The 12,674-nt window shown below is 41.3% G+C and overlaps 1 protein-coding gene across 1 annotated transcript in view; it reads right to left on the bottom strand.

Annotated features, from left to right (window-relative positions):
* Nucleotides 1-3,382: 3,382 nt before the first annotated feature.
* The window catches only part of podxl2 (podocalyxin-like 2), a gene marked incomplete in the record, with an annotated part of 15,835 nt that continues 6,543 nt past the window's right edge, over nucleotides 3,383-12,674 (bottom strand). The window contains 5 exon segments of the mRNA XM_024269707.1: nucleotides 3,383-6,058; nucleotides 6,128-6,289; nucleotides 9,086-9,265; nucleotides 9,541-9,602; nucleotides 10,012-10,168. Coding sequence (XP_024125475.1) covers nucleotides 5,999-6,058; nucleotides 6,128-6,289; nucleotides 9,086-9,265; nucleotides 9,541-9,602; nucleotides 10,012-10,168 — 621 coding nt within the window.

Below are 12,674 nucleotides of genomic sequence, written 5' to 3'. Positions count from 1 at the left end.
AAAACACTGCGGCTGCAGTTTATCAGCCCTAAAGATCAAACCTTTGCTGGATTATGGTGATGTTCTGTACATGAACGATTTAACAAAATGTCTCCAGTCTCTAAACACTGTCTACCACACAGCACTCGAATTTCGCCTCACTCATCATTGTGAACAGAGTAGAATGGCCTTCATTACATCAGTGAAGGTTCAGTCATTGGAGGAGCTTGATCATAAGTCTCTTTTGGTTTTAGTTCCCTCCTACCTAAGTTCACTCCTTCAAAGGACACACATTCATTATTCTCTTCACTCCTGTAATTCAGGACTGAATTTGGAAAGAAAGCCTTCCTCTATGCTGCATTCTCTATCTGGAATGCTCTACAATCAGAGTGGAAACTGTCGAATCTGATCTTCAAGAAAACATTTTCCTCCATCCTGAACATGAAAGAATGAGAAAACTATGAACAGTGTTTATGCTCCTAATTTATTCTTTTCTGTTCTATTGTTACATTTCTTAGATTTAAATTATTATTGTTTATTTATGTTGTAATATCCTTTTCTGTCTTTAATGGTGTTTTTATTTATTCATGTATGCACCATCTTCACCAAGACAAATTCCTCGTATGTGTTAAATCGTACTTGGCAATAAAGTTGCTTCTGATTCTGATTACATCTTTATATTTTATTTTCCTCCTTCAGAGGCTCTGCTCATCTCATTCTGTTCACTGATGTAACAGATCCCCCTTGTAAAAGAGATCTTGATCTCAACCGCTCTTACCTGGTTAAATAAAGGCAATCAATCAATCAATTAACAAACCAATCACAGGCTGCTCTCCACCGGCCTTGAGGACTTGGTCAGCCTTTGCAGCCTTGGGAGAAGTGAGAACATTATCAAGGACTCCTGCCTTCCTCACAGTCCTGTTTTAATAATTACTGATCAATTCATTTCTTAGTTTTGTATTATTATTTCTTTCCTTGCTTATTTATTTTCTTTGGAGCCACCACCATTGCGTGAATGTGTGTTTAAATGGGTGAATGAGTCTGTGACTGTGAACCACTTTGGGCTCTCGAAGGAGGGAAGAAAGCGCCATACAAGTATACGCCATTTACCATTTACTTTTAGTCTGTATGTGCATCAGGTAGCCAAGGTAAGTTAATTTATATAGAACAGTTCATGTACAGAGACAATTCAAAGTGCTTTGCATAAAGCATTCAAAAAACAATCAAAAGAAATAGTACATATGCGATTAAAATCAGATTAAAAGAAAGTAAAAAGAACTGAATTTAAGAGAAGCATAGAACAGTGTGAATGTAAACGTCTGAATCCATTCTAGCCAAATGTAGCTGAGAACCGTTGAGTGTTTAACCTGGATTTAAATCCAATGAGTGTTTCAGCTGATATAAGGTTTTCTGGAAATCTGTTCAAGATCTGTGGTGCATAGAAGTTGAATGCAGCTTCTCCATGTTTAGTTCTGACTCGAGGAACTGATAAAAGACCGGATCCAGATGATCGGAGAGGTCTGGCTGGTACATACTGGGTCAGGAGGTCAGTCATGTATTTTGGTGCTAAACCATTCAAAGCTTTATAAACCAGTAACAGAACTTTAAAGTCTATCCTCTGACAGACAGGTAACCAGTGTAAAGACCTCAGAACTGGACTGATGTGGTCTACTTTCTTGGTCCTTGTGAGAACCCGAGCAGCAGAGTTCTGAATAAGCTGCAGTTTCCTGATGGATTTTTTTGGTAGTCCTGTAAAAACACTGTTACAGTAATCAAGTCGACTAAAGATGAAAGCATGCACTAGTTTCTCCAGGTCCTGCTTAGACATCAGATCTTTAATCCTTGAGATATTTTTGAGATGATAATAGGCTGATTTAGTGACTGCCTTAATGTGTTTATCAAATGTAGGTCTGTGTCTATCACTACACCCAAGTTTCTGGCCTGGTTGGTAGTTTTTAGTTGAATAGATTGAAGCTCTGTAGTGACGTCCAACCTTTTTTCTTTAGCCCCAAAGACAATAACCTCAGTTTTGTTTTTGTTTAATTGAAGTAAGTTGTGACACATCCAGTCATTAATGTCCTCAATGCATTTACCAAGAGCCTGTACAGGGCCTCGGTCTCCTGGTGTCAGTCTAATATATATCTGTGTGTCATCTGCATAGCTATGGTAACTAATGTTGTTGTTCTTTATAACCTGGGCCAGTGGGAGCATGTAGATGTTAAATAGAAGTGGTCCCAGGATGGAGCCTTGGGGCACTCCACATGTAATTTCTGTTGGCTCAGAAGTGAAGTTACCAATTGACACAAAATATTTCCTGTTTTCTAAGTACGTTTTGAACCAGTTTAGTACTGGCCCAGTGAGACCCACCCAGTTTTCCAGTCGTCTGAGTAGTATTGCGTGGTCGACTGTATCAAACGCAGCACTGAGATCCAGTAAAACTAGCACTGACATATTTCCACTGTCTGTATTCAAACGTATGTCATTAGTCACTTTGGTCAGAGCCGTTTCAGTGCTGTGGTTCTGTCTGAAGCCGGACTGGAAGACATCATAGCAGTTGTTATTTATTAGGAATTCATTTAGCTGATGGAAAACAGCTTTTCAATTATCTTTCTTAAAAATTGCAGGTTTGATATCGGTCTGTAGTTGCTCATTTGGGTTTTGTCTAGACTGTTGTTTTTTGTAGGATAGGTTTGATTACAGGTGTTTTCAATGGTTCTGGGAAAACTGCAGATCAAACTGAGAATGGAGAAGAAAAGTGATTGTCTTTGAACGTTACATGGTTGTTGGTTCCAGATTGGCTGGTCTGAATATTTCAGAAACTGCTGATCTACTGGGATTTTCACCCACAACCATCTCTAGGGTTAACAGAGAATGGTCAGAAAAAGAGAAAATATCCAGAGAGTTCCAGTTCTGTTCCTTGTTGATGCCAGAGGTCAGAAGAGAATGAACAGACTGGTTCCATTCTCATTCCATTCAACAATAACTCAAATATCCACTGGTTACAACCAAGGTCTGCAGAAAAACATCTCTGAATGAACATGTCCAACCTTGATGCAGATGGACTACAGCAGCAGAAGAACACACCGGGTACCACTATTAGCTAAGAACAGGAAACTGAAGCTACAATTCACACAGACTCACAAAACTGGACAATAGAAGATGGAAAAACGTCTGGTCTGATGAGTCTGCATTTCTGCTGATACATTCTGATGGTAGGGTCTGAATTTGGCATCAACGTGAAAGCATGGATCTATCCAGTCTTGTATCAACGTTTCAGGCTCGTGGTGGTGGTGTCATGTGTGGAGATATTTTCTTGGTACACTTAAGGTACACCTTAGTACCAACTGATCATGGTTCCAGCACCTGTATAAATCTTGTTTACACAAAAACAAAACCACAGAAACATGCTGCACTTTTTTATTAGAGCATTGTTCTGTGATGGAATAGCAACCTGTCCAGAGGAAACCCCGCCCCTTTGCCCCTCAGCAGCTAGGTTGGGCCTAAACAACCCCAGGACCCAGAATGGAACCAAGTTCGAAGACTGCAGCATACTTTAGGAAGAGCTGGACCTCCACAGATCAGTTCTTTGAAAACATTTGTTTGAGCTTTACCTCTTACAGGGTTTAAAGTTCAGAGCAGGAAGTAATTTATAAATATCTATAGAAACTTCTGTCTTCAATAGTGTAAAAAAAATCATAGTTGTGGATAGTAATTGATCGCTCTTCAGTGCATGAAAAGTAATTGAAAAACTACCAATAACCTCTGGGTACCATCCTTACCAATAGTGTTAAAGAACAGCAGTCACATGAACAGCTTGACAAACACATAAAGGAACAGTAAATATGGACCAGAGAGACTGGACTGGACCAGAGAGGCCGGAGAGGCCAGACTGGACCGGAAAGGCTGGACTGGACCAGAGAGACTGTGAGTCCCATTTGCACTTTCAAATTGATTAAAGGCGGCTGCATGGGAGCTGGACTGGGGTTCGGTGGTTGTTGGGCTAAGTGCAGATGGAAGTGAAGAATTCTTTTTAAAGTAGCCTCAAGAAACAGAAATCTTCTGGGATCTGATTAGTACCCGTGGTTTATGTATAAACATTTGTGCTTGCTATCTTTTGTTACTAAGCTAAAGTTGACCTTGAAGAGCACAGACAGGAGATTTGAATGTTTTAGCAATAGCCTAGAAGAAGCTTGGCACTCTCATGAACATGAAGATCTGATGAAATGAAGAATGAAGCCATCATTTATGTATTCTGTTTTCTCAACCAGATCTGTTTTTGTTTTTTTCAGAATCACAACTTTTGTCAAACCAAACAGAAACATGAAAATTAATAACCACTGACCTTTTGATCCAGTTCTGAACCTCCAATAATCAGCATAGTGCTGGACTGCTAGTCTTAGTGAGTCTACTTAGAATGAAAGCATAAATCCATGCATAGACTCTCAGACTCAGCCGAGAGCAAAGAGCTGTCATTCAGGAACTATGATGCACATTAGAGAAGAGTACAAATAAAGCTTCATCACATGTCAAAAAAATACTGTAAACTCCTTCAAAAGCTAAAAACAAAGAAGTTTCCGTCTCTGTGTGGAACATGTTTAGAGAACCAAACCATCACAGCAGCAACAGACCATCATTTCAACTGGTGAAAGCCACTGGTTCTGGTTCTGGATCTGGCAGACACTGAGCTCAAACCACACTCTCGTAAAGCTGGATTCACTGTCGGGTCATTGAGTCTAAATCCTTGATTACAATCAGTGTTCAGAGAATGTTTTAACATATAACTGGTGATGTGATCATGTGCCATCATAGAAGTGATGTGGTCATTGATATGTTCTTTATTGAAATGTCGTTCATATCAAAAGCGTGCAGCAGCTGAGGACAGCGTGTCTTCTGCACAGCTATATGGAAGTGATTGACCTTTAAAATTGTGAAGTATCTCCAAATATTTGTAAATAAAGCTGACCAGATACTAAACAAAGTATAAGTACCGTATTTTTCAGAGTGTAGTTTTTCCAGGGGTGAGCTCATGCTCAGAAGTGACTTAAGTTTGACTTTTTTAAACATAAACAGGCTCAAACTTCCGTTATACCCTTTAGTAGATGTTTCCTGCTAACAACCCTAGAGGGCACTGTCCGTCTGTGTGTGGGGGGATCAGGATTTGCTGCTGACAGGAAGAAGCGCCATCCTAAACAATCCAACCGAACATGGAGAAGAATCAGATTTTCTTATTCACACAGAGACATGAATATCTTTGTTTTTACTTGGACGGATGTGGGACAGAAATCTGATGTTCTCGTAGCGCTCTTCACAATAAACCTGATCTCCCATCATCATCATCATCTGTGAATGAGACAGTCGATGCTTCCATGTAGCGATGAGGCTCCGCCCACTCACATCTGGAGCGTCACGTTTATTTTAACTTCTGGAATCTGATGTTTATCAAAGGAGGCAGCAGATGAAGATGTGATGAAGTTGAAGCTGGTGATGGAGGCCACGTTGATGTTTGGCGTGAATGCAGCATTGTTGGGTCATGGCAGATTTGTAATTAAGCAGTGCAGTTTGTTGTGTAGTATAAGTGTGACTTACTCTGGAAAATACAGCAGTTACATTCCATCAGCGGCAATAAACGTGTGTTGTTGAACAGATCTGTTGTTTCCGTATGTTTACAGCTTGTGACCCTGTGTTGCATTCAGGTGTACAGAAAGGCAGAAGATGAGCGGCAGAAGGTGAGCGGCATGCTCGACTTGATCACAGATCATAAAGTGATGGTCGCGGCACAAACCTGAAAGGCACCGAACACAGAGCAGGACATGCGACTGCATTGACGTCTGACACCAAGACCAAACTGTTTTTACCAGATACAGGAAATGATCAAATATGATCTGAATGTTCCACCGTCACATGTTCCATTCTAACATGGAAGTGATTCTCTCCTCCCATCCTCACAAAGCTGACTCCTCCCATCAGCGACATTTCTCTTGGCATGACTTTCATCTTTTGTCCAGCAGTATCTCCTCCATCAGAGATGCGTGTCCTGCTCGCCCTCGTCTTCTTCAGTCACTGCTTGGTTGATGAAAACCTGAGGAGACAGAACGCTGCAGGTCACAGTTTGACAGGAAACTGGTTCTGATTCACTTCCTCTCATCACCTGCCAGTGACTGCTGTCCTCCCCGCCTCCATCACCCCCTCCTGCGAGCCCATTGGTGCTGGGCTTCTTCTCCTGCATTTCAGCCTCGCTGTCATTGGTTACATCTAGTGTGGGGTTGTCATGGTAACCGTTCTCCACATGATGAAGCTCCTCTGCACGGAACTACAACATAAAAAAACAAAGACGTATGTCTTCAAACACTTTCACTGGAATATGGAGTCGTCTGCTAGAACAGCAGCTCCATGTTCTAGCTGCTGTAGCAGTGAGACATCAGAGCTAAAACTACTAGAGCTGTGAAAGCTGTCGCATTAACAGAACCAATTAATCAATGAGAATTAACACGTTAATGACGATAAACACTTTCAGGTGAGATCAGCGTAATAAAACTTAGTCTGAAATAAACGTAAACTTTATTTGTATTCTGTGATTGAGATTTTATCAAATTACAGAGATAAGAGAGCTGTCTACTTTCAGCAATCTAGCAAAGAGGAAACTGACCATTGTTTCATTTTGGGATGGGGACCTACATGAATTTTCTAGAACAACGAGCATAAGCCTTGTCTAAAAATTGCAGAAACTCGGCGGTTCTCCGTGAAAGTCCCACTGCCACTGTTACGAGGGCCGAGCAGTTCCACCTGAGAGCAGATCCCACCCGAGCCAACCTGATATCCAGCTGGATCAAATTTCTACCAGAAAGGTTTTTTTGGGTAGAAACAGGACAGAAGGAACAGGGACAGAAGGAACCGGGACAGAAGGAACCGGGACAGAAAGAACAGAGACAGAAAGAACAGGGACAAAAAGAACAGGAGCAAAAGGAACAGGGACAGAAGGAACCCGGGACAGAAGGAACCAGGACAGAATGAACCGGGACAGAAGGAACCGGGACAGAAAGAACTGGGAAAGAAAGAACCGGGACAGAAAGAAAAGGGACAAAAAGAACCAAGACAGAAGGAACTGGATCAGAAAGAACAGAGACAGAAAGAACAGGGACAAAAAGAACTGGGACAGAAAAAACCGAGACAGAAAGAACTGGGACAGAAAGAAAGAACCAGGAAAGAAAGAACTGGGACAGAAAGAACAGGGACAGATAGAGCAGGGACAGAAAGAACCGGGACAGACAGAACTGGGACAGAAAGAACCGAGACAGAAGGAACTGGATCAGAAAGAACAGAAACAGAAGGAACCGGGACAGAAAGAACAGAGACAAAAAGAACCAAGACAGAAGGAACAGGGACAGAAAGAACCGAGGCAGAAGGAACCGGGACAGAAAGAACAGGGACAATAAGAACCGGGACAGAAAGAAAGAACCAGGACAGAAAGAACTGAGACAGAAAGAACTGGGACAGAAAGAAAGAACCAGGACAGAAAGAACAGGGACAGAAAGAACTGGGAAGGACAGAGCAGGGACAGAAAGAAAGAACCGGGACAGAAGAAACTGGGACAGAAAGAACCTGGACTGAAAGAACAGAGACAAAAAGAACCAAGACAGAAGGAACAGGGTCAGAAAGAACCGAGACAGAAGGAACCGGGACAGAAAGAACAGAGACAGAAAGAACAGGGACAAAAAGAACCGGGACAGAAAGAACTGGGACAGAAAGAAAGAACCAGGACAGAAAGAACTGGGACAGAAAGAACCGGGACAGAAAGAACCGGGACAGAAAGAACCGGGACAGAAAGAACCGGGACAGAAAGAAAGAACCGGGACAGAAAGAAAGAACCAGGACAGAAAGAACAGGGACAGAAAGAACTGGGACAGACAGAGCAGGGACAGAAAGAACCGGGACAGAAAGAACCGAGACAGAAGGAACTGGATCAGAAAGAACAGAGACAGAAGGAACCGGGACAGAAAGAACCGAGACAGAAGGAACTGGATCAGAAAGAACAGAGACAGAAAGAACAGGGACAAAAAGAACAGGGACAGACAGAACAGGAACAGAAAGAACCAGGACAGAAGGAACCGAAAAAAAAAACAGGAACAGAAGGAACCAGGGCAGAAGGAACCGGGACAGAAGAAACTGGGACAGAAAGAAGCTGGACAGAAAGAACAGGGACAGAAAGAACCAAGACAGAAGGACCCGGACAGAAAGAACAGAGACAGAAGGAACCGGGACAGAAGGAACCGGGACAGAAGGAAACCGGAACAGAAAAAACAGAGACAGAAAGAACAGGGACAAAAAGAACCGGGACAGAAAGAAAGAACCAGGACAGAAAGAACTGGGACAGAAAGAACTGGGACAGAAAGAAAGAACCGGGACAGAAAGAAAGAACCGGGACAGAAAGAACTGGGACAGAAAGAAAGAACCAGGACAGAAAGAACTGGGACAGACAGAGCAGGGACAGAAAGAACAGAGACAGAAGAAACTGGATCAGAAAGAACAGAGACAGAAGGAACAGGGACAGAAAGAAAGAACCAGGACAGAGAGAAAGAACCAGGACAGAAAGAACCGGGACAGAAAGAACCGAGACAGAAAGAACTGGGACAGAAAGAAAGAACCAGGACAGAAAGAACTGGGAAAGACAGAGCAGGGACAGAAAGAACAGAGACAGAAGGAACTGGGACAGAAAGAACAGAGACAGAAAGAACAGGGACAAAAAGAACAGGGACAGACAGAACAGGAACAGAAAGAACTGGGACATAAAGAACAGGGACAGACAGAACAGGAACAGAAAGAACTGGGACAGAAAGAACAGAGACAGAAGGAACTGGATCAGAAAGAACAGAGACAGAAGGAACAGGGACAGAAAGAACAGAGACAGAAAGAACAGGGACAAAATGAACAGGGACAGACAGAACAGGAACAGAAAGAACTGGGACAGAAAGAACCCGGACAGAAAGAACCAAGACAGAAAGAACCAAGACAGAAAGAAAGAACCAGGACAGAAGGAACCAGGACAGAAGGAACCGAAACAAAAAAAACAGGAACAGAAGGAACCAGGACAGAAGGAACCGGAACATACCACCGTCTTAGCTGCAGGCAGCCTCCTCTGCCAGCAGATGTAAATCATTCCGGATGTGATGATGACCAGACACACGGAGCCGATTATCACCAGAACCACAAACAGCTTGCCGTAGTCGCTGCGTGATTGGCTGCGCCGGGACTGGCAGGTGTTGGCAGCGCTGTAGTTCTGGATGCCCACCTGGATTAGAGCAGACACATGTCCAGTCAGAGACTGAGACTCAGACTGTTCCTGAATGTTACACTCAACAAAACCTTCCAAAAAACACACAGATTTAACGCATGAAGGGCACGTCTGTTTCCTCGAGAATACAGCGTTTAAATAAAAACATAGTTTGTTACTGTGACAATATGTCTTAGAACCTTCACATGCATGAGGAGAGCATGTGGAGATGTTCTGAAACTGTGATGGTCTGTGTGTTCACAAGCATACAAAAGGAAACGGTTCCGGATCACCTCGTTGAGACTTTTCCGTATCTGTCCCAGCATATCCAGAACCTCCTGGCTGCCAATCACTCCTGGAAACAACACAAGCTCAGAACATCTCCAGAAAGAGCAGATCATCATCTGAACGTTTGATTTTCAGAGGTCCAGGTTCTGTGTTTCACACAAAGAAAATCATGAAGACTTTAATAAATCTATCGTATCTATTTCTATTTTCACATTCTTTTTATATTATACTTTATACTATACTATCCTATACTCAAACTCTGATAGGATAGGCTGATCCCAGGGGCGGAGCATCCAGATAGTCTGTAATAAACTTCTCCCAGAACGTGTGTTCTGCTTCTTGAAGACTCAGTACAATTTTGACATAGATTTTTTTTCTTGGTGGACTTTTCTCTAAATCAAGATCAAACACATTTCAAATAACCACACATTATTGCTTAAACTAAGGGCTGTTCCAACATCGACTGGTCAGAGTACCATGTCCAGACGCCACGTTCATCAGCAGCTGGTGTTGGTGGTGTGTGGGCTTGCTGAGGTAGAGTACCCATGATCCTTCAGGGCTTTTCATTTTTTGAGAGAAAAATCTTTCAATGATCTTCAACAGCTGAACACCCTGATGTGCACGGAAATCCTCCTGCAACACATTTGGACACAAACATGAAGAAGCACAAAAACAAACATGAAGACACAGAAACTCACGAAAACACACATTCAAATTCAGCTTGATTTATATAACACTTTTCCTGCTTCCAAGAATCTCAAAGTGCTTTCCACAAACAATTATTAACAGTAAGACAAAAAGTAGAAAAAGTAATCATAATGTATGATTGGTGCAGCCAACAATCACATGGCTGCATTGCCGCACGGATCTTAAGTGCCTACAAGGCTGAATATTGCTGTTGGTATGTATTAACCAAACTAACACTTCCTCTGGATCTGTAGAACCAAGAATACAGAACGGACTGCACGCCTTTAGAAAATCATATGTGAACAGTTACTTAAAAATAATAATAATAAAATTACGGTTAGAAGATCATTTGTTTACAACAAAACTCACTTCTTTTTCTTCTTCCACAGCTGTTTCCAGTATTGGAGACAATTCTGGTCATGTCAGAATGATATAATGTGCTCAAACGTGTGGCAGATGAAAACATCTGTTAAAGTCAGATTAAGTTTTTAGGATCATGAACACAGTTCTATATCTGATCTTTGATCCGATTAAAGACATTTTGCACATGTAAACGCAGCTACTGACAAACACGTGATAACCAGCATAGACATTCACGCAAACACACATATTCAATTCAATTTTATTTATATAGCCCAAAAGCACAAAGAAAATTTGCCTCATTGGGCTTCATGTAGGTAATTTTACAGATGCAGAAAATTAGTCACAAAATATGAACAATAGTTAAAAAACTAACAGACTAAATAAAACTGGTTATCCCTGCCCTTAGACCCTCCCTCCCGGTAAGGAAAAACTCCTAAAAACCTGAGTCAGGAAAAAAGAAGAAACCTTAGGGATTCCCACATGAAGGAGAGATCCCATCCCAGGACGGACAGGAGATACCAGAACAGTTAAAGAAAGATTAGCTTCTACAACTATGTATCTCAAAGGGGGCGACAGCTCAGCGCTTGGAGGAAAAAAAATCTGCGCCACTATGGGTTTCTGTTACCTGTTATATCACAATGTCTTTAACGGCTTGAAACCAGTAATTTGGCACCCCCTGAAGGTGCATGCGCTCCTGTCGCGGACAGGTGTGAAGAAAGAGGGATTGGCGGAGGGGCAGTTCACCTGCGGATCTCCCATATTAAGAAGACGGATGGGGAAGGAGGGCGGCGTCTTCTTTGTAGAAACTTGACATTCTTTGTAGAAGCATGACATTCTATAACCTACGGTTAAATACAGGCAGACCTCTAAATTTACAACCGCCAAACATGGGGAAAAATTTATTTTGGCGTTCAGAAAAACCTCTTTGACTTTGACAGGTGAGTCTCTGTTCTTCATCTCAGAGGCTCAAACACAACCAGGATGGAGTCTGCTTCTCCTCCACAAACATCCATTTGAGAGTTGGTTCAAACATTTAATCCTGACTTTATGGTGCAGATTTAATGGATTTAATTGTCACATAAGCCGTGCACGTGGTGCGTTCAGGGGCTGCATGGAATTTCCGCACTTATGCCTTGCATTAAGAAGTTGCTGTTGCTGCATTCAGGTGTGCTGGGAATATCTAGCGTTTTCTTACACTGACCTCAGCAACACGAACACTCTCATTTGGTGCTCCATTTCATTGCGACTCACAATTCCAACTTACTGATCTGTGAGATTATACTCAATGATACAAACATTTTGCACATATTTCTATATAAGCATGTTTTTAAATGCATGTTATTACAAAAAAAAAAAAAATTAAAATAATTATTTTATTGTTCTTCACTCGTTTTAATCTTTACTCTTCTGTGATTGAAAAACACATTTGCATTTTGAACAAAATCAATTTCTTAAAAAAAATGGTCAAGATGTAAAAAATGACCATATGACTTGAAATAAACTTTAGGGCTTTAATAAAAGTGAATGCTTTAAAGTAAGGAATGTGTTCGTCTAAAGGTTCAGAGAAAAGACGTATAACATTACATTTCTGTCATGTTACAAAACCTGACAAAAGACTACACTTTCAATTATTATTAGTGTTATGTTTTTGCAAGAGAATATTCACGAACTGAAACTTTCTAAAAAAAGGGAAAAACAGTTTTGATAAGAAACATACATTTTTATAAGAGAAATGTTAGATGCTAGTAGAAATCTAATATGGCTGGAAGACTCTGGATGTTATTGGCATAAAGTAACTACTCATCACTAAAAATGTACCAATCACCGGATTGAAAACAGCACCCTGAGCAGATATTTCTTCTCTGAAATAGAGATCAATATAGAACATGTTACTTTACATTTTCAAAACATAGATGTTTTATTTTAAAATCTTATTTTTTAAATATAGTTATATTCATATAGTATATTTTTAGTTAGTATTATTGTACGTACAGATAACTGTTATTACGCTGCACAGAATTGTGTTAATTGTCTTTTGTATCCTGTTTTCAGTTGTAATTGTAGTAAAACATGGCCGTTGAGACAGACA

Source organism: Oryzias melastigma, linkage group LG5, assembly GCF_002922805.2.
Source record: "Oryzias melastigma strain HK-1 linkage group LG5, ASM292280v2, whole genome shotgun sequence".
In the NCBI taxonomy this organism is placed as follows: domain Eukaryota; kingdom Metazoa; phylum Chordata; class Actinopteri; order Beloniformes; family Adrianichthyidae; genus Oryzias; species Oryzias melastigma.
This window is presented reverse-complemented; position numbering and strand designations above follow the sequence as displayed.